General features: G+C 41.2%; 1 protein-coding gene across 3 annotated transcripts in view; it reads left to right on the top strand.

Annotated features, from left to right (window-relative positions):
* Positions 1 to 21,954, top strand: part of trit1 (tRNA isopentenyltransferase 1) — a 49,574-nt gene extending 27,620 nt beyond the window's left edge. For 2 of the 3 annotated variants that reach the window (XM_051955785.1, XM_051955784.1), the window contains exons 7-11: positions 6,926 to 7,038; positions 7,189 to 7,266; positions 17,986 to 18,095; positions 19,358 to 19,475; positions 20,593 to 21,954. In XM_051955785.1, coding sequence (XP_051811745.1) covers positions 6,926 to 7,038; positions 7,189 to 7,266; positions 17,986 to 18,095; positions 19,358 to 19,475; positions 20,593 to 20,753 — 580 coding nt within the window. In that variant the 3' untranslated portion in view covers positions 20,754 to 21,954. Of the gene's footprint in view, positions 1 to 6,925; positions 7,039 to 7,188; positions 7,267 to 17,985; positions 18,096 to 19,357; positions 19,476 to 20,557 lie in introns of all 3 variants that reach the window. The other variant, XM_051955786.1, reaches the window with a different exon arrangement.
* Positions 21,955 to 26,179: the final 4,225 nt, after the last annotated feature.

The raw sequence follows: 26,179 nt of genomic DNA, 5'->3' as shown, positions 1-26,179 counted from the left end.
CCTCTCTTCATGTAACCAGGGCAATAGGAGGGAACTGAAGCAGCTATCCAGTTATTTATTTCTCCTTCCCAGCCTGACAGGTCGCTCTGTTCTGTGCGCTGTTGTCTCCCAGTGGCCCAGAGATGGATTTAGATACAGCCCAGACAGTAGGGAGTTCAGTTCAGATGGGACCGATATTTCTTTAGGATGTGCAGTGATTATTAATAATTGCAGAGATAAGCCCCCCTCTGTACCACATTAGCATTATCATGGGAGTCTGGTGATCAGTACTTATTACCTCTGAGCCTCAGTAGTTTTAACTCCGCACTGAATGGACATTATGGTGGCCCCAGAACAAATTATATGCAGTACAATGCTATCTGTTTGAGATGCTATTTAGAGATAAAGATTATCATGATTAAAACTCTGTTTTTCCACACAGTTACCTACTTCAGTCTGACATTAACTTAACAGCAAGCACATGATCAGTAGCGTACTGCAGCTGCACCACTCATTCAGTGGTATAGATTCACTGTTTCCTGGACTGTGAATGCAGGGGTTTTTCTGCATATGGGGGAATTTTGAGGCATCAAATGAGACAGTTTTTAACTGATTTATTTTATTGGAAAAACCTAATAATACTGATGATTGGAAAAATGCTAAATGTGGCTAAGTGATTTGGAAATTACTTTTTTAACCAGTTCTGTTGATTGGTATCAGGCATAGTATACACTGCCTGGCCAAAAAAAGTCACCACCTGATGAGGCTCCCATTGGATACTTACTGCATGGGTGATTATGTTTCAGCTGCAACAACTTATTTAACCCTAGCTGATGCAGTGAGAAGTTTCTCGTTTCTTAAACAACCATGCTGGAAGACACATCCTGTGGTCATGGAAAAGATGTTAATCTGTCTCAGAAGGGTCAAATTATTGGCCTGCATCAAGCAAACAAAACACCTAAGGAGATTTCTGAAGCTACTAAAATCAGATTAAGAACTGTCCAATGCATTATTAAAACCTAGAAGGAAAGTAATGAACCGTCATCTTCTAGGAACAAACGTGGTCGGAAAAAATCCTTAATAATCATGGTCGGTGAGTACTTAAACGTTTGGTGACTTCATATCGTTAAAAAAGCAACAGTACAACTTGGGGAAATGTTCAATAGTGAGAGCATTTCCACACACACAATGTTAAGGAAAGGTAGTTGTATCCGTAGCCCACAGGCTACGGGTACGGGTCCGTATCTGTAGACACTACCTTAAGGAAACTCAAAGGACTGGGACTAAACAGCTGTGTAGCCCGAAGAAAACCACTTTTCAGTAAGGGTAATCTGAAAAAAAGACTTCAATTTGCTGGGGAGCATAAAGTTTGGACTCTGGAGCAATGAAAGAAGGTCATGCGGTCTGATGAGTCCAGATTTACCCTGTTTCATAGTGATGTTCACATCAGAGTAAGAAGAAAAGTGGATGAAGTGATGCACTCATCGTGACTAGGGCCTACAAGCCTGTGGGGTTAGGGTTATGATCTGGGGTTGGTCAGGTTCAGCAACATTATGTTCCCAAAGAATGAGGCCAGCAGACTACCTGAATATACTGAATGAACAGGTCTTTCCATCAATGGAGTTTTTCTACCCTGACGGCATGGGCATGTTCCAAGATGACGATGCCGGGATTCATGGGGCTCACATTGAGAATGAGTGGTTCAGGGAGCATGAGACATCATTTTCACACATGGATTGGCCTCCACACAGTCCAGACCTCAGCCCAATTAAAAATCTTTGGGATGTGTTGGAGAAGACTTTGCACAGCGGTTCCAACTCTCCAATCATCAATAAGATCTTTGTAGAAAATTAATGCAACTCTGGACAGAAATAAATGCTGTGATATTGCAGAAGCTTATCAAAACAATACCACAGCAAATGCGTGACCTAATCAAAGCTAAGAGTGGTCCAGTGAAATATTAGTGTGACTTTTTTTTTTTTTTTTTTTTAGCTAGACAGTGTATATTTTAGTCAGAAATAACAGGAAAATGTATAGATTTCTGTCAAATAGGGCAACACTAGTCTCTCATAGCCATAAATGTCTACACATTGCTGTGTCAGCACTGAAGAATGGTCTGACTGCACCTCATTAACAATTGGCTTGTTTGTATTTCTTCAAACCAATTGCCATGTCCGGAAATTTAGATAGAACGTCTGCACGTGTGGAGGCGAGTACTGACATTAAAACTGTTAATTTACTAAAAGAACCAAGCAGGCTTTAGTTGTTGTCTGATTCAAATATTTGGTAAAAATCATTATTTTCAGCATGCAGGTTGCTGTTTAAAGGTTGATCTTGTTATATCGGGTCAAGGAAGACATGGTAAATGTGTGTTGTTTTTGGTTCCTTCCCACCGACTGCTTGCATAGGGAATCCAAACGCAGCTTTGGATTGTTGCTACTTACTAATAAGTAGCATTGAATTGAACTGAATGTTACTGACGGATACCTGAAGTCTAGATCCAGTAGGTCAGACTAAAGCTGCACAGACTCACTGCTTTTACTGAATGTGGACTGATCATGATTGCTGCTGTGGGTGGTCACATCCCAAAAGCCCATTCTGAGCCGGCAGAAAAATGATGTTATGTGATGACGTCTCAGGGTCATGATTCAAAGGGATGCTAATTTTGTCCGTTGCTGCATGCGTTTCAAAATCGAACAGCTGATCTCCTGTGGTTACATTATGGCAGCTCTGTCCGATGCTTTCAAGGCTGTCGCTGGTGATGTTAATCCTCAGAGTCTGCCCATTTCAACATGATTTGTCATGTACATTCACACGAGACAAGGAGTAACAGTGAGTAAAACAGATTCGCGGCAGATAATGATAAATAATAATACTGTACATTTTATTTGTATTGTGCTTTTTAGAGCACTCAAGGACATTTTAAATTTAGCTTGAATTTAGCTGCATGCTTCTGTCAAAACCAAGAGTGGCCAAAAGAGGCAGGAAAAAACTAATTGTACAATATATCAGATTGCTGAGAGGGCAATATATGTGTGTATATATGTATATATATATTGTAGTACAAAATGAAAATCAAACAAACTCCAACACAAAACGTTGTTGAAAATGTTTTGTTCATTTTAGCAAAGTTGAATATTTTACTTACATTTTTTTTAAAAAAGGGAACTTTTTAAGCATTTATCCTTGAGTGTTGATTGGTGTTGATATATATATATCAATCCCAAAAAATCAGTCCAGTGTATTACTTCGCCAAGAAATGGAGTTATGTGACGATCAGCATACGTTTGCCCTTCCGTCTGTTCCGTCTGTGTGGAACATTACTCAAAAACGGACTAACGGATTTAGATTAAATTTTCAGGGAAGACCAGAAATGGCACAAGGACCAACTGATTAGATTTTGGCAGAGATGTGACTGATAGTCTGGATCCACGGATTTGTTAAAGATTTCTGTATCATTGCGAAATAGTGGCACGGCATCCCTGTAACTATGACTACAAGTAAACACTACGTCAGTTGCCTGCTGATGATCACATGATTGATCCTACTACAAATCCACTGCTGCAGACTTATCGGGACTTATGTGTTGGAAATGACACAAGGATCAATTGATTAAATAGTGGGGGTGTGTCCGAGTCCCATCAACTCCCGCCGCCCGCTACATACTCAGGTCATGCCATTCGTTATCCGTACATAACATACACATGTATAACACATAACTGTGCTCAGCGCAAGGTCATTTTGTTTGTGGGTACATCTAGGTTAAATGGCCACATTCTATGGTGCTGTGATTTCTGCCACAAATTTTTTCAAAATTTCAGCCATTGGAAATGATACAACGGAGTACTGCACTGTCTGAGTGCTTTTCTTGTTAGTAATAGTTTTCTCATAAGCAATGTCCTGGTTCCTCTGGATAATTCCCACAGTTAGCAGAGCCAACTCTTTGACCAGTAGAAAAGAGAAATCATAATGTTAGATGAGAATAAGATGCTTGTGAGCAGTTGAAACAACTGGAATGTATTTACTTTTCCACACTGTCGTTTTGGAATGTGCTGCACCAGAAGAGGTTAAAGAATCTCCGTGATTGTCCGTAAATTATCACCCACAGACAAGACGGAAAATGTCATGACTGACATTTCCACTGATGCGCACAGAGCTATTGATTCAGCAAAGTGTTATTTTTACTTTTCGCAACATGCACTTTCTTTAGCAGTACTCTGCTGTTATCTCTACCAGGACATTCTTACTCTTCGCTGCAGCAGCTACTTACTCCCCATATGGTGCAACGGGAGAGGGAAATTGCATTAAATTGTAATATCTGCTTTATTTTATTCAGTTTGCTCTTGGCATTTAGCCAGATTTCTGATGTTCTACATCTTGTTCTCAACTTTCCACACATTCAGAATTCATGAATCGAACGTGTTCATTGTGGGTTGGAATGTAACATTTACTGCTGACATTTGACAACTAAAGGACCACATTTACACTAATAATGTTTTCCGGTTGCAACATTTAAACGTGTGCATGAGCGTCTCTGATGTCTGAGGCAGAGATGTGCAGTCTCTCCTGGCAGCAGATATTGATATTGCATGTGTGTGGTGGGGTGTGGCTGCAGGGAGTTGATGCATTGGTGGAACTGTGCCCAGGAAGCTGCCGGTTTCCTCCTTTCGTCCCTCCTTCCTTTCATCACCCCACCTCATCAGCCAGCCTCCTCTTCTTCCTCCTCTCCCTCTTCATCCCCCCCCCTCCCCCCTCCATCTCTGCCACTATTGCCCTCTCAGCAATCCGATCAGCCATTGCACTTTTCTCCCCCCGCCCCCCTCTCTGTCTCTTTCTCTCCTTTACCCTCATGTCTCCATCCCCGACTGGCTGCTGTGGCCAGACATCAAGGTCAAATCTCTCCCTCCCTGCCTGCCTCCGTCTTTCTTTTCCTCCCTCCATTGACTCTACGCTTCCTGTGCTCTGTCGCTATTCTCAAATTTCTGTCTCTGCCTGTCTAGTCAGATTTATTTTTGTTATTTCCTCTACTTGTTTCTCTTACAAGTGTATAAATTAGGAACCCAAAATAGTCCTTTTTATTGTTATTAGAATGTTTGTTCGAGAGAAAGGGAACTGGACAAAAGGATAATCTAATCTCAATAATACAGATTTCTTACTTGCATTTCGGTGTGGTGACCTGTGGTATCGCTGAGTAGAACACAGGTCACAGTGTCTCTTCCATTTCTCTTTGCTGTTGGCTGTGATTTGGTTTTACTGAATATTTGTTCACCTGCCAGAAAGAGGATTAAATTATCATAAGAACTGAGAATGGCCACCAAACTGCAGCTTGTTGTGCGGTGGTGGATTCTGAAGTGTAAGGGGTCTTAGGAAACGCATAAAAATGGATTCCTTATATTTCAGTCCTCAGCTCTTATTTTTAGAAAGGCTTGAACTGATCCATTTTGGGATATTTAGCTTCCATATTACGACTTCTGTCACTTCTCTGGAAAGGAAACATCATGAATACACATTAAATGTTTGCTGTACGTTTTGTTAATTGGACTTATGTGCAAATTAGTGCATATTTAATGAGTGAATGCTTCATTTAGATATTTAAACCTAATATTTCTGAGAGGAGGGCTGGTTAGCGTTGTTGCTTTGCTGGAAGATCCCTGGTTTGCCTCCCGGCCTGGGAATGGGATCTTTCTGCGTGGAGTTTGCATGTTCTCCCTGTGTAAGCGTGGGTTTTCTCGGAGTAAAAATTCTGTGACTAACAATAAAATACATGGAATTTTACCATAAATGTGTCGTTTTTCAGGCAGGCAGGCAGAAATCCACTTCAAAAGCACTCGCAAACATAAAAGTTTCCGGTTTTATTTCTGACCGTATTCTGAATATTTTTACAGAGGGGTTTGTTGATTGTTATTGACAGTATTTTCTGACTGATGGAGTTGTAAAAAGAGTGGCCAACATATCCTTTGTCTGTGATATGTCTACAGACAAACTAATCTCTTCCAGTTAGTTTAATCCGCTGATCATATTGCTGTTCTGGAAATGGATGCAGGTTACAGCCTTTTTAGATATGCACCATCTCATTTTCATATTTGAATGTAATATTTCAGAAGATTTTTGGCACAAAAAATCATTGTCTGTTTGTAAGCAGTAAGCTGGGGCAATTTCATGTTGGTCACCTGTAGTGTTTTCCTTTAAGGTAGCTGTTGTTTTTAGAGGAACTGCTTATAGCTGGAGCAGCCTGACATTTCATCAATATGGATTTACCTGAATCTACTGACTGCTGACAGCACAGTTTAAAGCTCAACAATTAGAATATTTATCATACTTGATCTTCAAACCTCATGATGTGTTCGGCAGTGCAGGATGAAGCTTTACTTCAGCACTGCTGTATTCTGGTAGCAGTAGAATAGAAAATGATCTGATTGATACAACCAAATAAAATAAGTTCATTTAGTGGCGGAAAGAAAAGCTGCACCACAATCTACCGTCTTTGAAATCCCCGCAGAGTGTGAGAAGGTTTAGGTCATTGAGCATACCAATTGTTGAATTATTAGTATGATCTGAAAAAGTACAGCTTGAGCTTGAACCGGCGGTGCTGCTCAAATTAGACTGATATGGTTTGACATTGACTAAAACGATCTGTCTGGTGAGTTAACTGGCAGGATTCTGACCCAACCTTGCGTCGCTCTGGTCACCCCACCAAGTCTTAGCACCTGTGGGCTCCTCCGTTATTTTTAATGCCCTTCTGTCACTTTTGTCCCTGAAGGGCCTCACATCTGCTCAGACTGATATTCTTTGTTCAGGGAGGGAAGGAGAGATGGAGGAGGAGGAGGAAAAGGTGAAATGAGTCACCACCGGGTGTCTATAAATGTCAAATTGGAGACAGAAACTTTTTCTATTGATGGATAACGTTTCCTCTGCTCTCCTCTCTTCTACTCTCCTCTCCACTCAGTCAGGACTATCAACATGGGATTTTCCAGTCGATTGGTTTTAAGGAGTTTCATGACTACCTGACTGCCCCTGAAAGCAGCACCCAGCAGGAGAGAGACACACTACGAGACAAAGGTCAGAGAAATACCTGATCAAAGTTGCTGAGATGCATTTAGATTCACTGGTTGGTGGACTGGTTGACTGATCAACCAGAAGACTCTAGTTAGGGATTTTTTTTCCCTCTTATCTCTGCTTTAACTCTGTTTTCCTTTTAACTATGTCCAGGTATAGAAGCTTTGAAGATTGCTACGAGGCGCTACGCCCGCAAACAGAATAAATGGGTCCGAAACCGCTTCCTTAAACGTGAGTGCTCGTTACCCGACTCATGCAGTGTGTTTGTGTGTGTGTGTGTGTGTTTGTCCTCTGCAGTCCAGTTCCTCAGCAATCAGCACTCTATTTAACAAGATGAGATTCATGTACTCCATTAGACGTACAGTAAGCCTTTCAGCCTCCGTGTTGTGTTCCGTGGTACAACAGCAGCGTGTGTGCTCCTATACATGTTTTAAAGTTGTTGTTCTTTTTTTGTGAGATTTTAACCTGCCTTTTCAATCCAAAATCTCTCTAGTCATTGATTAAACTCCTAAAAACTCATTTCTGTGTATCAAATGTGCATATTTGGAAGTTTGTTTGTATTTTCTGTCTTAGGGCTCTGAACCCAAAATCAGAAAGATGGCCCAGAAAGGCATGTTGTCTTTACAACAATCACTGAAATTACACCATTTATCCAAGCTGTACAAACTTCTATGAAAAGATCTTTGAACAGGGAACTTGACCAAATCTAAGCTTCAATTATTAAAATCACTTTATCCTATGCTTCTAATTGACAAATTTGTCAAAAAATAAAGCATTTACTCTAACGCGATTCTGTAAAAAGGAGAAAATATTTCCTTCCTTGGTGCAATTCAGAAGCTGTGATTGACTCATGGGTGATGAATACGTAGTCACATGACAAAAATTTTAGGACTTTTGGGATGAACTGCAAGCTGTGCTTTCACTGTGCAGAAAGGAAACAAATTAAGAAAAATAAATAAAAGTTGTAAAACACTTGTAGTATACAGATCCACTGTTTCCCATGTATGTAAAATCTGTGGACATTTGGAAAAAAAAAATAGTTTAAATTGTTGTACATGTTGATTTTAGGCTCTTTTTTGTAGATTAAATAATTACAGAAATTGATAATAGTGATAGAACAAGCTGAACCCTGCAGGTTTACAGGATTGGTTGTTTAGGTGTGTATTGTATGGAACCTTGGAAGTCTGAATCTTTGTTTTTAAGACTATCGTCTACACACTGCAGATTCAATGTGGAAAATGCTCGTCCAGGGTGTTGACTGCTTATTTCACTCATCACGTGATTTCTAGCTTCTAAAAATCACCGTATGGACACGATAACAAGGTAAAAAGCAAACTTTAACTTGTTCGAAGGGGATCTGAAATATCTAAATTTTGTTTCTAATGAAGCTATTTCATACGAGACAAACTTTAAATGAAAAAGCTTCATGTGAAATAATCAAAAAAACTGATGCCACAGTTACCTATGGAGCTACAGCCAGGGGACTCTTAACTTGGATTAGCATAGAGAAACAGCTACCTGGCATGTGTCAGAAATAAATCACATCTAATACTCACTAATCAGCACATTATCTCTCATTTGTTTATTCCTTGCAAAAAACAAAACAAAATTGTAGAGACAACAAATTGTGGTTTCAGTCTCACTGTTCTCTCTACTTCCAGTCCTTATGCTAAGCTATGCTAGCCACTTTCTGCCTGTAGGTTCATATTTGTCAGAGAACCACTCTAATAGCTTATTTTGTTTGAACCTTCACATGTACACTAGCATTATCTGACGTATTTCACCAGTGGAAACGACCAGATTAACTTATTCACTGGAACAAAGTTGGATTTGACTTTATGCAGCGTGTGTGAACTGCTATGACGTAGTGCAGCGGATAATATTTCAAGACATATCCCCGGTACACACCTGCAAGTAAGACCCTCAAATGCTGCTTTTTCCTGGTGCGACCAGATGCATAGAAATGAACTCTAGTGTTTGGTTACCTGCCAGAGTAGCTGGCACTGCAGAGCGGACAAATGTGCCCAGCCAAAGCCAAAAGCAACCTGTTTGGCAGGAGGTGATTTCCCACCCTGGAAGTCCATATGTGTTTTAAGATGTACAGAAAGGCTGAGTGTGTTTTCTGTTTCCCAAAACTAAAGCCTGGCCTCTCTGTAGCACCAGCAGCATGCCCTGCAGTAACCCAGCCTCCTAATCCTGTTAGGCCCAAGTGGCTTAAGGCCACGCCAGGCCCTAAACCTCCATACCCCTCTTTCTGAGCGCCTGCCTACCCGCTGCACACACCATATGGTCTTCATCACATGTGTGTGTCTGTCTGTGTTGCTGTTGTTTTACATGTGCAGTAATCTGTCTGAAGTTGTTTGTGTTTTTGCATGTATCCTTCATGCAACTTTGCTGGGCGACTGTTTTCAAACACTTTGTTCTTCTGTAGCATCCGGCTTGAAAGTGCAAGAGGCAGCAGATCACATCAACTCTTAAAGCACAAAAACTTTCTGTCCCATAAATTCTCCCGGGAAATGCTTAATGCGGTGTCTTGCTCTGTTTGTTAATGATATTTGCCTGCCTGGATCTTGCTCTGAATCTGTACATTTTTAAGTCCGATGGCCATGAAAACACATTTTACCTGCCAGGTTTTGAAATGCATACTCAGCAAGAAAGATGCTAATCGGTTCAAGGAGTGCGAGCCTCCCAGAGCATTCCAAAAGTCATCCAGAAGAGTTTTCTTTGAGCCTGACTTAAAGTAAACACAAAAGACATTCCCTTGGAAATATGTGTAGCTGTTGTAGGCACTGCTTTTTAGTTCACTTCGGTAGCTCCAGGGGTTTCCAGGGAATTGCTTTGGGTTTTTTTCTTTGTTTTTGAACGTGATTGACAGTCATCTGCAAAGTCGAGTCTGACCGCACAGGTGGCAGCAGAGGAGGTGAACTCAAAATCTGAAACTTTGTACTTCTAGAAGTTCTTGAGGACGCTGCATAAAAGCAAAAGTACGAAGAAGGTGTCCGTGTCTGTTCTGTTGTGTTTGCAGAATCTCCAGGAGTCTCTGAGGTCTTTGTCAGCCTGGAATTTAGTGGACATTCGGTTCAGAAACAGTAGTTTTAAAAACTGCAAGGCATTGGTGATTGGTGTGTTAGTTAATGTGACGCAGTAATTCAAACCAGGAAGCTCAGATAAAGTAACAGGTTGACGATTTTAAGGATTTTTCTGCAGATTCCAAAGCACTTCACAGTAGGTTAGAATACCATGGGGAGGGGTTTGAAGGAGTGAAAATAAATGGCATGAAGAAGAAGGCCTTCATGTTACAAGATAATCTTCCAGGAATGTACGCTTGCATATATTTCATTAGCTAACGCACAGCCTTCTGGATGACTTTGACGTGAATGTTGAGCCCTGAGGAGCATTACTGCTGGATGACCGCGTATGTTTGGGAAATGGGAAGGTTTTGGAAAACAGTCAAGTCAGTTCTGTGTTTTTCCACATCTCTGCAACAGAGATAATGCTTCAAATGTTATCCTACTGGACAGAAATATGGGAATACCACCCAGGTTGACAAACGTAAGCGTTCTACTTTACAAATTTAGTCCTTCATGTTACTGTAATTTTTTTTTTTTTTTAAGGTTTCTTGAACTTTTTTTGCTGAGAGACAGTCTGTTCTTGAGTTCACTCCTGGCCAGTGTTGTCCTCCCCTCAGGTTTTTGTTGTTTAACCTCGCTCACCCCACCTTTCTGTCCTGCGTCGTCTCTGTTTACCTCTCTGTCTTGCTGTGACTGCCGCTGACCTCCTTTCTTTTTTTCATCCGAGCCCCACACACGCTCACACAGATGCCGGCAGGCCTCAGCTGAGCAGGCTAATCTTCTGAAGCGTTGCAGAGCGGCTGGGAATTTGCCCCGACCACACAAACTCGGGGGCAGAGGGTCACCCGGGTGCACGCAGACCAACTCAGGCATACAGTGACTAGTGGGGTCAAAGGGAAAGACGAACTAAAAACGACAGTCGGGCAAACACAAAAGCTAGAAAATGACCTGAATGTCGAGTGCATGCAAATATACAGGAAGAGGCAGAGTCGCAGAGCTAGAGGGCACAACTTTAACCCAGTTTTACAGATCACAGTTGAAGCATTTAGTAGTGAGCAGGTGGGCGTTCAATGCTTTTCGCAGGATACACGGTTCTAGATGGATTCGACTCTGGTTGCTGTGGGGATTTACACACCAGGCCAGCCAGCTCAAATGAAATTACGCTTAATTTGACTTGCCTTTAAGTGCGTCTGCTTGGGGGCGTATGCATATAGGCTGTGAGTGTGTCTGTGTTTAATTAGTGGATTTAATCACTCTTAAAGAAAATGTTAATCGGAGGTTATATTCATTTTATGAGAGCGTTGGTTTAAACTCCCTAAGCACATGCAAGCAAGCACACACACGCACTCCACCTGTAACCAGGATACACAGGTGTAGCTGGACTGAGGCCTCGTGAGTGTTAAATAACAGGGGTGTAGGTATCTTTTAGTCCCAGGAGTGAGGGAGGGATGGATCGAGGGAGGAATGGCACATGGATAGCTGGGTGGATGGAGAGTGAAGGTAATCTGATCCAGCTGGAGCAACAGGTGTGGGGCGAGTTTACACCCTTGTCTTCTAGCAAGTGCGAAGCTTTCGTGAGCACACACACGCATAAATGCAGCCTCCTCCCGCGCAGCTAAAGTCAAGCCAGCGTTGTCGTCGCCACAGGAACCTCTCTGTGACCTCCACGAGTTGGCAGGGACAAGATGAGGATGTCAGGAAGGGTTAATGGGAGACGCAGTAGTAGGCATGGTTCTAGATCTAAATGATCGCTTTCCTGAGGTGGAAGAGTTAGGGTATTGAGAAGGAGAACTTATGTCTCCGCTCCAGTAGAATCCCACATAAATACAGAACAGAAATAGCAGGGGCACATAGAGGTATGTATGTAACCCTAATGTCCTTGGTTTGAGTCCATACAGGGGCCCTTGGTGCACGTCACCCCCTCTCTGCCACCATAGTGCCTCATAAAAACACCACAGGGTACATGTGAGTCAGAGGAGACAAAAACATTCGTGACATAACACAACTGGCATTGTGAAAAGCTGCATTGAGATGTCGTGATTTGTCAGAGTTACTGTTGCTCCGTTAATTATACACAGTCGCATTCACTGCAATATGTTGATCCAGTTTGAAAACACAAACCGACTCACGTGTTGCTCGCATCAGGCCGATTTAACCATCTGAATCCCAAAAGCAAGCACTTTCTGGGTGTTTTTTCTTTTTTCTTTTTTATCAACACAATATACAATCCTGCACCTCCAGCTGGACGTAGGAAGAACTCAAAAATGTCTTATGTGCTGTATAAGTAGTTTATTGGCATGGATAATTAAAAAAGGGAAAGCAAATGTTGAATTTGAATCGAATTGGACTCAACATGTACAACATTTGTTCATAAGCCAGCAGCTTCTATTCTTATCTCCTATGTGCTCCGTGTACACGGCCTGCAGTTCAGCCCAGTTGGTTTTGTACAGAATTTTGCGAGAGCCAGCCGTCTACTTTTGGTGAGTTTCTTAAAATGAAACCTACAGAACAAAGTGAGTTTGATAAAATACCTAAGCTTTGATTTGATTTTCCACCTTTTCCAATTGAGCAGCACAACACAGACGAGTAGTTCAGGTTGCAGAGTTGAGTCAGGATTATCTGCAGAACTCCAGTGGTGAAAAAAAATGAAAAATAGAATAGAGTTGGATTTTATGACCACTTGGATGCAACAGAAACTAACTGAACACAACAGTGAGGTAATTATCATCCTTTAAGGCAAACTTGGTAGCAAACAGCTGCTTATTTACACACTTGGCAGCTTCTGAGCAGCATTATAATTTGGGGTCGTGTATTGAGTCCCAGTGACAGTAAATCTCATATTTAGTCTGCTTTCACTCTGTTTTTGGTCTCTACCTAGTGCTAGATGTGTCGTGTATTTTTAGCCCTCCAGCAGGCGGCTTTATAAAACATTAAGAAGGAATGAAAACAGTGACTTTGGAGCCACAAAAAACCAAACAATACTCAAGTCTTCTGTTTACATGAATGGCACTGCAGTGTTGGCCGATTTGCTGGTTCATTACTAAGAGTAACTTCATTCAGTTGCGAGAAGCCGTGGAATCCCTTGTTTATACAGAAGCCATGTAATGTATATAAGGGCTGGATTCCTTCAGTTCACAAAATCCAACAAAATGAATTCTTCAATGCTGAATGTTTTGACCATCTCTGGGCCCATTTGCCAGACAGATCCTTGAACCGAGGTGCTTAACCTGCTTCAGACGTGTCAATCATAAAACGGCAGAAAAAAACAAAGGAGTTGAGGGAGACAAAAAGTGGAAGAGGAACTATAGTAAGAGGAAGGAGGCTGTCGAGTGAATGGGGCCAGCTGTCGTGCTCCGGTGTGTACTACAGCCAAAGGAGCACAGCTGGGCCGGGAGGGGGACGCCTGTACTGAGGCTGGTAGTGGAGTTTTTATAGCAAAGCACACACAGGCACACATCCTCACTCAGCAAACACAAGGACAACACAGCAAATGACTCCTGGCCTGTTTGTTGCAACAGGTGGACTACTGTTTCAACACACGCACACTCAACACTGGCAAGCAGCTGCCCGGCGACAGATTATGCTCCTTCTTGTTGGCAAAGCGATCTCCCCTGTGTGCTTGAAAGGCAACGCTCACAGTTTGTGTGTGTGTGTGTACGCCGACCACCTTGTTCTTCATCCCCTCCACGTTTCTTATCAACTCTCATTCAAGACACAGTGGATTAGCGGAGTTAAATTTCACCAGATCCCAAACAAGAAGGGTGGAAGGTGAGGAGGGGGGGGGAGGGGGGGGAGGGGGGTTCCATCCAGCATCTGGCAACCCACCATACAGTATCTCCCTTTTGTTTTAGCAGCACTCCACTCTGCCCAGCGGGAGGTCGGTGATTGCAAAAAGGGAGGTGTGGTTTTGTGGCAAGAGAGACAAAGAACAGACAGTGGTGACCAGAGAAGGCAGGACGGTCGGGGCGATTTATTTGTTAGAACCCCTAATGGAGAGAGCTCAAGCTCTACATCTGGTAAAGGTATGCCAGGTGACACTCGCCACGGCCGCCACCTGCCTGCTATTATGCTACGAAACACAAAGGGCTGCAAGCACGCACACACGGTAACCATGCGAGTGAAATTTGAAGCTTTGATTAACAGTAACTACTGTTAAAAAAAAAAAAAAAACGCTCTGACAAATAGACCGACTGTATAAACACATGCAGGACAGAGCTTTGGAAATTAGTGGTGCTAAAATAAATAACAGAAAAAGCCACATGCTGTGAGGCCAAATGAGGCAGGTGCAGACTAATTCTTTTTCCCCTTTTTTTTTTAAACCAGCTATTCAGTTCATCCGGCCTTGAGGTGAAGAGAATAAAATGCAGTTTTATGTAGTTTACTGCAAATTAAACTCACAAGAAGCAGATGAAATGTGCCATTTATCATGCAAAGATGTAAGTTTATCTCCCTCGGGTGTGGCTGTGTAAAGACTCAGTGTTCCCAAACACACAGTCAGTACTGTTGGTTATAAAGATGACCAGTCGCACAGCTGCCGCTCTGTGTTCCTCTGCAATAATGGAGGCCCAGACGAGTCCCAGCAGAGTTAACAAACTTCAGTCTGCAAAGTCTCTGCCGCCCTCAAATCCACACTTCAGTCTGTGTAGAAAGGATTAAGCCATAATTGAGTTGGCTGACAGTGCTTTACAGGTTAATGGGATTCATCTGCGTCAGTGCAGGTTTAACACGTAGATATTTTATACAAATACGGGCTTAAATGTATGCTGGTTTAGCATCTGCTTTGATTTAGTAAGACAGGCAACATGTTTAACATACCTGCTACACATCAGAGTGAATGGAGGCGCCAACAAATTTACACTTCAGTCAGTTTACAGGTTTTGCATTTAGTTGAGCCTGAAAGCTACAAGTTTGAAAATGAAAAAAACATCTAGCATTAGGAAGAAATCTCTGTTGTTATTAGGTTTTTAAATGTGGAAGATTGGATCACAAGTGGACAGCGATAAAAGTAAGTCTAACCTGCTATCGTGTTGCATCGTGATTCGATCACTTCAACCATTAGTGGTCAGTTTTTCTTTCTTAGTATAAACACTAATGCATCCTGATGCATCCTCAAAAGGAGCGTACCAAGAAGATGTGTCATCAGTACAGGATGCAGTGGTTGTCTCGCGCTCTTTTGCAATTTGTAAAGGACTTTGTTGTGTCAGTTTTAACAGTTGGAACAGCTCGTACATTCATGCCCCGACAGACGGTTTACTAAATCCTGCTCTGCAGGTTTTCTGACCGTTACCGCCTGCCATCACAATTTGCGTTTCCACTCCCGCCTCCACTTGTAGACGTTCTCACCTGTACAGTATGGGTCCATTGATTTTTTTTTGTTGTTGTTGTTTTTCCTCCTATCCCACAGGGAAAACACATTATTTTACTGTGTAAGATTAGTAAAAAGATGCATAACAGTTGGTAAAAACACAGCAAAATTATACTTGCATTAAAAACTATTTGTTATTCTAGGGTCATAATTGATGTGTACTTACTTCATACATTTTGGAATGGTGTCTTGTTTAATTTGTGAAGAAAAAAGTGTCCCTTTGACCCAGAGCTACTGTATCAGATTTGTGCCTGCTGGACATCAACACTTTGCACATTCATCGCAACAAAGTCCAGTTCTTTTTCCAACCTTGTCATAAACAACTGAGAATTTCATCCCATTGTCAAACTTCCCTTGCTTTGCTTTTGTTTTGTTAAAAATTGCTTTAATCTTCTTTTCGGCTTCATTTGTTGACTCCATCCTTTTGGTTGCAGGAAATTCTGGGACCTGAAGTTTATTTTTTGACCGCCTGCTGTCGCCTTCAGCAAAGTTGAAACAGTCCGCTCCTGTGAGATTTGTGTCGGGTTCTACTCCACATGACTCATGGGATCCCAGTCCCAGTGCAGCCGTCTACTTTACAAACTGTTGGTTCTTGAACCACTTGTGCTTTCTTAGCTAATCCTTAGGAAACAAATCCACCAGTTGGGCAGTAGTGCACATTAGTACAGGCACAAAACCACGAGATTCCAGCCCACCGTGCATGTGTGAAAGCGAGTCGTCCAAGTGGACTAGAAAGTCATAGATTAGTCTCCAGATTTCTGTGTGCATCCGCAAGGCTTAAATGCTACTGCTAGCATAGAATACCCAAAATACCAACCAAACTGCCAGCTGTCAAGTTGTTTTGACAAGAAAAATCTATGAAATAAAAAAGGTGATACCCCAGGTTTTGCAGAATCATTTTTTACATTTTGTAGCATCAAAGGTTAAATCATTAGTCTGTCTGTAGAATAATGTCTAATGTCTAATCACAGCCTCCCATATCCAAGCTTTGTTCCTCTCCTGTACTAGCCCCATACATTTGTTCATAGAGCCAACCTTTAAATCCTCTAAAAGATAAACTACCAGCAGTGCCATATAAGCCTTAAAGGTCATTTGAAAGGTCATTATTTTTCAGCTCCTACTGAACTGGGAAAAGGGCATTTAAATATGCAGACCCCTTTGCTTGTTTTGTGTAGTTTGCTGAATCTTAAAGCTGAAAAATTAAATTCATTCAAAGCAACTTTAAGTTGGAGTTCAGCGTATTTGAAACTTCATATTAAGACTGACGCATTATAGCCCTGTTTGTTAACCATAATTGTGGACTTCTGACATGTGTTTTTGTAACTTTGTGATGTGAATATTTATGTAAACCTTATTCAGATTGATTTACGTCTGCCTGTTAAGTTAAGCTGATGTCATGCTCTTTGACAAGAGATTCTTCATCTCAACGGGCCTTTTCTCTGGTTAAATGTAGAAAATGAAAGAAAGAGAAAGAAAGAACTGCCGGTCTGGTGGTTGGTTCAAAGACTGTTTTAACAGTCGGAAAAAATATTCTGTTTCTTTAGCAGTATTTTTTTTTTTTTACCCAAATGACAACAGTTAAATCTTAGAAAAACTGTCAGTTACCTTTGTGTCGTTAATGTAGTGTAGCGCTTGTAGGGCTCTTTGTCTTGTTTGTTTTATTAAAGCTATTTATTACACGCTATGATTTTGTTTTTCTGTATTTTCTGCTCCCGTATTATGAGTATAATGCTTTACTTATGACTCCGACCGACACTCTGCAAACGCAGTATGCACTCATAACGCATGACTTTGTTTGCATAGAGTTGCACCTGTTAGAAGTCACTTTCTTTACAAGCTGCATCAGTCTTTCCTGTGCATCTTCAGTCAGTGCAGGGCAGCGGGTCTTGATGCAGACGGACACTCAGACAGACAGACGAGCAGGGCATGGACTGGTGCTGCTGTTTAGTGCTGAGGCCTGGCCTGTAGACTGCTGACTGATGCAAAATAGAAACACGGGGGTGGAACAGTTAGAGAGCGAGAATCAGAGAGTGAGTGAAAGCCGAAGCAAGACTGATGGCGAGAGCAAGAGAGATGGTGCACAAGAGAGAAGGGTGGGAGGAAGGAGGGAGGCAGAGACATTATCGAGCCAGTGTGAGTCAGCAGGTTGACGGAGCTTCAGGGTGCGGCTCCAGCACATCACTGCTCCTGTACATTTCCCAGTTTGCGCTGGTCAGTCTGATCCTTTCTGACAGCCTGTTTGTTTCCGACAAGATGTGAAATCAGCAGGTCAGATACAGCATTATGAGATTTTCTGGTGTAATGAATGTGACACATGTCTTGCGTGCTGGCTGATTCCTGATGTAAATTATAAAGCAACGCTGTCACTAATGCAACTTAGTAGCAGCTCTAATTTTCAGTGGCTTTACTTCCAGTCAATAAAACTAAATAATGTAAGCGCTGAATCAAATATGAACCTTGGAGATGCGTAAATTGTGCTAACTGTGTGTGTTTGACCTCTCTGTGTGTGTGCAGGACCAGGAGACAACATCCCGTCGGTGTTTGGCCTGGATGTGACAGATGTGTCGAGGTGGGAGGAGACGGTGCTGAACCCTGCACTGCAGATACTGGACAGTCTCAGGAAGGTGGGGCCTGTAGCTGGCAGCTGCTTACACCACGTAGTGCTGTAGATGTGGGGCTAGGTCTTTTTATATACTGCCTTTTGTTCATATACACTTTTCATTCTGCCCATTTTCATTGCAATAAACATAGTTGTTTGCTTTTCCTTCATTTCTTCCTTTTACTTTAACTTATTTGCATCTTTTATCTTCATTTACTCCCTTCATCCTAATTTGTTCCCTTCCTTGTTTGCAATTTTTACTCCGCCAAGGAACGCAGAGTTATGTGATGATCAGCGTACATTTGTCTGTCTGTCTGTCTGTTTGTCTGTTCGCAACATCACTCAAAACAGTCTAATGGATTTGAATGAAATTTTCAGGGAAGGTCAGAAATGACACAAGGACCAAGTGATTGGATTTTGGCAGTGATGCGGCTTATAGTCTGAATTCATGGATTTGTTAAATATTTCTGTATTATTGCCAGATTGCGGCACACTGTAACTATGACTACAAGTAAAGATTACGTCAGCTGTTTGCTGATGATCACATGATTGCGATCCCACTACAGATTCACCACTGTGGATACAAGGAACAATTGATTAAACTGTGGGGGTGTTTCTGAGCCCCATCAATTCTCGCCACCCGCTGCATATTTAGGTCACATGATTCAGTATCCGTACATAACGTTCGTATGCATAACACACTCCTGTGCTCGGCGCAAGCTCGTTTTGTTTTCAAATTTTTTCAAGATTTCAGCCTTTGGAAATGATACAACTGAGCAGTCTTGGCAGAGTACTGTGCTTTTCTTGTTCCTCCTGTACTTCTTTTTTTTTTTTTACATTTCTCTGTTCCTGTACGATCATGTTTCCATTATGTTTCTCTGCTATGTTTTCCCTCCTTTCTTTTTCTCGTCACTTTTGTCCCATTTCATCATATATTCCTTCAGTTTCATTCTTCCTTGCTGCTCTCCTTCCTCACCTACCAACTGTCAAACATTTTTTCTTTTCTATCTCCTTCCTTGTTTCTAAACTTAGTGTAAAGTGAACAGTCTGTTCCAGTCCAAAAGATAAACAAATAACCATATTCAATTAGCATTACTCTGAAATAACTATTAAACCAATATGTAAACTTAAGATTCAAAAGTTACAGCAAAAATTATATATACTGTAAATAACATAAGAATAAAATGAGAAAATCAGCAAACTTATGATTGCCTCATACACTTAGCATGTCCTAAACGTGCTATCAGGTCTAATTTAGTGAGCTTTTTTATTTGCTTCATTTATCAGGGTGAGGAGCCAGCTATTGCACCAATCAGAGTGCAGGGGGCGGAGCTGAGAAACAAACGGAGCTACCACACCTGTGACCTGTGTGATAAAGTCATAATAGGCGACCTGGAATGGACAGGTGAGACACGCCATATAAACCGATATTTTTTCACACTGAAAAGCAGTTTCTGGATGTTTTTGGGTTTTTTTTTTTGTTTGTTTGTTTTTTTACTGCTGCTGTCATATTTTTACTCCCAGTTTTCTCTGCAATATAAAGTCCTGCACCTCTGTAGAAATAGCACAACTTTGGCTGGAGGTCGTGAGAACTCTATAATGTTGTCAGTGAAGTATGACAGAGTTATAATGCCACAAACAGAATAAACTCAAGTTGGATTTCTTTGATTGCTTGTCTTGCAAAAAAAAATTAAAAACTGGAGTCCACGTGTAAGTGTCCACAGGTTATACCAATATTGAAAGAAGAGGATTAACATACTAGATATATTTAACTACATATGTTATCACTACACTATTTCCTATCTGCTCTGTCTAAGCACAGCCTGCAGTTCAGTCGAAAAGTCCCCGAAGTTTTGTCACAGCTAAGTCGCTAATGGCTTTAATCTGGTTAGAGCGAATATTTTATTTTGGTGACCTTTTAATTGAGACATATAGAATGAAGTGATGTTGATTATATGATGATTTAAAGCTTAAATTTAGATTTAGGTTTCCTGAATGAGCGACAGCCCACGGATGAGTAATTCAAGCACCGTTGGAAAGTTCAAAACTTGACAGTTCTCTCCATTTCTCTGTTTCTAGCTCAGATAAATGTTGTAGTTTTTGTAAATACAACACCCTTTTAACCCCTCCAGCAGGTTTTGGAGCTGAGAGGGTTATTCATTTGGACATCACAATATATGTTCTGTAAAACTGGTCTCTGGATATCCTGAAAAGTCTCAGATTTCTGTGAAGGTTTCTGCCCCATGACAGTAAATGACACTGAATTATTCCTAAGCCGTAATAAACCATTTCTACTTGTTATTATCTAAATGTAATCTAGTGAAGATGCTTTAGTTTTCTCTTCTCTATGTTTAAGGTTAGATAGCTACAAGATGCTAAAGAAAGACCACCTCTCTGTAAAACTTCTGCTTATTTTACTCATGCATGACTCATTTGGATCATGATGTTCGAGTGTCATTGAGATGAACCGGTGCTGTCTCATGCCAGATATATCCAGGAGAGTTTATCCTCTGTGCCCGCAGCTCACCTGAAATCCAAGAAGCATCACTATCATGTGAGGAAAAAGAGGAAGTCTGATCCAGCTGGTGACCAGTCTCTGAGCACCAGTGCACTTCCTGTGTCTTCTTCTGTCTCAGAGGACCGTGGAGCTGCTGTTGCCCCGGGCTGCAGTGAAGCCTCTTAGGATTCTTCCAGAGACACCAGGACAACACACAAGGAAGTACCTGTGACATTTTAAAAGCTGACTCTGGACCTCATCCATTTTCATTCAGATTTCCACCATTGTAGCGCGCTAACAAATGGACGCTTAATTACAGTGCTCTTTCCTCCCATGCAGCTGAATGGAAGTAATAATTCAGAAGACTGTGGATTCGAACAAAAACCACTTTTGAAATCCTGCATAAAATATTCTGATTCATGGATGTTCATGGGCACAAGCTGAGGTCCTTGAAGCCGTTCTGTTTTGTAGTGGCGATGTGAACTCTAAAGGATAAATTAGAGCTTTAATGGTCTGTGCAGCCAAAGAATTATGCATTGTAATGACTTTTTTTTCTAAATTTCATTTACATTTTAAGAGGTTTATTTTTCTATTTCTACAGATTGTGCCTTAACGTTCTGAACCAAAAGCAGTCTCTGGGTGTTTATTTTTCTCCTGTCGCATTTCTACTTTCTGTGAGCTCATTTTTCACTGCAATATAAAGAAAGCACACAGCTAAAGCTAGAAGTAGACAGAACTCAGAAATGTCTTTTGTGCTAGTAGTTCTAATGACATAAGTAACTAAAAAAGAAAGAGAAAACTAAAAGTCGAACTTCTTTGATTACTATATATATTTTACAAAAGTTTATTTAAAAAATTCTGGAGTAGAAATCATTTTTCTAATGTTTGGTGTACGTACTATAGATATTTTCCTACCTTCATTTTAAATTTATTTCCACGTTTGACACCTGTCCGACTCAGCCTGCAGTTCCACCTAAAATAACTTTTGTCCTGTGACTGTTGGTCGCAGCTGGGTCGCCAATGACCTCTTGGTCAAGGAGCACAGAATTTATAGTTTTTATAAAATGTAGTGCAGGTGGTTTATTTTGGATTGTTTTCAATGAAAGCAGTTTTGATAAAGTATCATTATTTTAATCTTAGATTTGGGTTAGTTTCCTGATGGAGCGCAACATCACATGAAAAATCTGAAAATCAGACGAGTCTTTCTGTTTGTATAGTTTCTGGCTCTATTATTACCAAACCTGCTGGCGGGTTTTGACATTCAGAAGTTAAATAAAGTGTTTATTATTCAAAACCTTCCATGTGTAAATGTTAAGCAAGCTTGTCTTAAGCTAAACCACAATTCACTTTAGTTTTGAATAAAGCAAAGAACACTGGATGTTTCTCAGCTTGTAGATGGTGCTGGTTTTTTTCCACTCAAGTGAAAAATTAAAAATCCTTAAAATTGGATTTGCAAAGTGACATAAGGTTAGTCTTTGTCTCACTGAGCTCTCATCGGCATGCTGACACAGCACCTATTGTGCTTTGTTTGTCGGCGGCCACCTTGTTTTACGGTCATGAAATACGTTTTTCGGGTTCTTTTGTTTGGTAATGACTGCTCACCTGATTTGTGCTGCTGTCTTTCAGTGGAGCTTAGCAGAGCTCATTTCTGCCCTGACAGTGGTATAAACCACCGGTTCAGGCTGTGAGGGGAGTGTGTTTTCACAGCACTGATTGCAGGTCTTTGTTTATCCAGCAGCATGTCGTACCCCTTTCAAACCAAGGTGTGTCTCCCTGCTGTAAAACTGCTTACACAATACCTGGCGTTTCTCCAAAGGCCTCTTTTAGCGCTCCCTTTCCATCTCCTCACCTGCCACTTCTTTTTTTTCTTACCTTCGTCTCCCAAGAATCACACAATTGTTCTGTATTCCCGGTTAACACTCCATCATCTCTTTCTTTACATTTTCAGTCGCAGTCGTATTCTTTCAGGATGTGTTCGGTTCACAGGCTGTCAGTGCTTGACCTCATCCACATGACTAAAAATATTTCCAGCTATATAATAGCTGGAAGTGTGTGTGTGTGTGTGTGTCCCACATTCTCTCTTTCCTAACTGGGTCAGGCCTCAAGCTTACTGGGGGCTTACCGTACAGTATGGGAGTCACGGTGACAGCAAAGGTCACTGTGCAACTGGTGTCTGGCTTTTTTCCCTTCTCTTCTGTTGTACACTAATCTATGTTACATCTGTGCCGCTTTCTTTTCATCTAATGATTTCATTCGTCTCAATCGTTTCTGTAATTCTAAAAACCTACATGATAAGAGCAGTCATTGAATGAGGAAAATGTTATCAGTCTTGCGATACGCTTTTAAGTGCCTCATTTCTTCTTTGGCAAATTTATGTGTGGTATGTGTGCTTATCTCGAGTGCCTCAGCGAGTCTGGCTTGGCACCTCCAGGCACTGCTGAATCACTCCGCATTTAAAGGAGCGAGTTTGCGCAATTCAGTGACAAAGCCAATTGAACTTTGTGTCCACATTCACAGAAGTGGAGAAGTAGGCCGGTGTCCACGGTCACAAGGCTAATTAGTGATTTACGTGCCGCGATGCAGTGGATCATCTGTGGACACGCCGGCGCACATCCACTCAGTGTATTCATTAGCTGCCGACATTGAGCACAAAGAATCAACACAACAGGTCGGCTTTGAAATGGGAGACCTGCAACCGTTGCCCCCCTCTCAACCACCTCACACGTACACACACACACACACACACACACACGTCCTTTTAAAGTGGGCTTTTCTGCATTCTTGAGTGTTTGATTTGATGCTTGCTGCTACCGGCACAGACATAAATCTCTCCCCTGTGTATGTGTGTGTTTGTATGTATAGCTGCATCAGTCAGCAAACCGCACAATAATTCACCCAGTTTGAGCCCCGTTTCTGTCTCTTCCTCTCGCAGTCCAGTCCTGCCCAATAGCGGATCAGTGGCTGTATATGTTCACAGAGCACACACTGTCCTATGGATGAGGCCCAGCGCAGGGGAACTGCAGCCTGACTTATGTAACGCGCGCTGCAGCCTATAGATGCTTGTTGTCTGGCCTGTTTGGCATCAGGCCCTGGCTTTATGCTGCATACACTGACTTGAGTGTAAGCTGTGAATAAACTGCTTAGACTAGACATCATATTTTGTATGCATCACTTATACAGTAGCTTGTGACATGGCTTCCTGTTTGTATGACGATGAATACGGGATGGCATTGGCTGATGTTAGTGCTGAAGAAATTGCCAGAAAATGTCCAGCAAGGGAGAAAAAAAATCTGTTTTATTATCATTAAATTAAATGCCTTCGAACTTTGGACTGCAGGGTTGCCAGATCTGTGGTTTTCACATGAATTTGGGCTACTTGGTGACATTGCCAGAGGTTGATTTTTTTTTTTTTTGTCCGCTCGACAAATAGAAAGCAATATTGTAGATGAAATCATGTACTAATTATTAGTTTGTGTATCGTGTGGAAATGTGAAATGAAAAGTTTCACCAGTCATAATGTCACCTCAGTCTTTGCCTGCTCTTTGTTGCTTTGTGTAACACGCATTTTTCTGAAACAACAGTAGATGTAAACACCAGCTTCTATGCATTTGATTACCACTTGCAGTTACACATCTATAACTTGGCATTGCTGCATCAGTTTTGCTCCATATTACATGATCCACAACATCTGCAGTTAAAAGTTCACCAAAACGGCAGAACAGCGCAATGTTCTTGTGTGGTGTTTGTATCCTGAAAGAAATCATGGTAGTAGACAAATAGCCAAGATTTGGATTTAAGTAATATTTTTATCTTTACAGTGCACTTACTGGGAACTCGAAGGCAACCTACTGAAACCACTGTCCCAATTACCTCAGCTATGTTTACACCTAGACACCCCGATCATCTTCTATTGAGACCTGACTTTAAAATAAAAAACTCTGTTGCTGCTCTGACTGTCCTACAAGTTTTATAGCTAGTTTTTGAATTTACCCCTTTTTTTTGCATTTGTAGTTCTTTTGTGTTCTTATATGTACAAAGACATTTAGTAAAAACATTGTCATATGGATCAATTTTTACATTTTTTTTTAAACTCACTGAAAGATACCGATTGTCATCCAGGTCATGGTGATCCTAAGAGCTTTGGTAGATTGCAACTAAAGATGCCCTTTGGATGAGTGCTGAAATGTCTTCAAGAACCAAATAACTAAAAGTCACACTACCATCAACTGGAGCTTGAAGGAAAGCCATCCAGAAAACTATCAGTATTGGTGTGAAGAATATTTTAATAGGGTGAACAATTAAATAGAAACATAAGTCTAAACTATAAATATCAGTCTAGTGTAAGTAGCTGGTTAGCTTAGCTTAGCATAAAGACCAGAAATGAGGCATCTAATCTCTGTTAAGGAGTAGTTATTTGCATAGCTTGTGTTAAAATGACAAATTATTGCTAATGTGTTGATGATACTCAGATTGTATCAGCTTTTATCAGAACCAGACTGTTTCCAGTCCGTATGCTAAGATAGGCTAACCGACTGCTAGCTGTAGCTTGATGTTTAGCCAACAAATAAAATAAAGTTATCCAAATTCTTGTCTAGTTTTTTCTTCCAGGAACGTAAATAATTGTCTTTCTCTTCATGTCAAACATTTCATTTAAAGAATTCATAAATACTACTCTGGGTATCCGTGGAAAAACTTGAATTTACTTCAGTGAATCACTCAGAACCAGTCAAACTAATTTTTAGGGTTTTTCTGCCACATTTTCCTAGTTTGTATACTAAATATGCTAAACACATGTCTGTGTTTGAACTTGCTGGGCTCCTCCACCTCAGAGCTCTGCTGTAGTAGTGTGTCATCCAGTGACTGTGCGTCTAGGTAATTTGAAGTCCACTTAATCCTAATCTCTAATCCCATTTGACTAAACATTACCTGCCATCTGGCCCTGGCTAGACAAAAAAAAGAATATTCGCACGCACCTACACTCGGAGACAGACACGCAAACAGCTAATCAGACAGAGCCGCAACTGTAGTCCAAGACGTTGTTGACTTCACTGCCAGTTTTTGAAGGGAAATAACGGTTGGTGCTAATGTGGAGCCTGTTTACAGATAATGCAGAAGGCTAAACTTTGTCAGTGATATAATGCTAGACACCACACAGTCTCATAATCTGAGTATGTGGAATGTGAAGGACTTGGTTATGTATCTCTTTTGTTGTCACTGTAGGCAAACAGAGTTAAGAGCAGCAAAAGGTCAACTATCAGACTACCAGCTGCTGCGTTTATTTGAGCTTTATCCTGAGTACAGACTACACTGAGTGCTCGTATTTGTGCCCTTTGACATCCTTTTCTAATTAAAGATTGGCGTGTGTGTGTTTGTATCCCTGCGTGGAAGCTTCCTCTGCTGAGGGTCAGTGTTTTGCTGTCTATAAGGAAGAGGACAAAGGCAGTTTAAAACATGAGTGTTGCGTAACCAAGTGAGAAACACAACACTGTCAGGTGTGACTCAATCAGATAAAAAGGCATTGTTTTCTCCTGTGTGTGTGTGTGTGCTTATGTGAGAAGTTTGCTTTTTTTTCTAGTTTCATTTTGCAGATATATTAAGAAACACGCTCACCA

This window comes from Acanthochromis polyacanthus, chromosome 11 (genome assembly GCF_021347895.1).
Source record: "Acanthochromis polyacanthus isolate Apoly-LR-REF ecotype Palm Island chromosome 11, KAUST_Apoly_ChrSc, whole genome shotgun sequence".
In the NCBI taxonomy this organism is placed as follows: Eukaryota; Metazoa; Chordata; class Actinopteri; family Pomacentridae; genus Acanthochromis; species Acanthochromis polyacanthus.
This window is presented reverse-complemented; position numbering and strand designations above follow the sequence as displayed.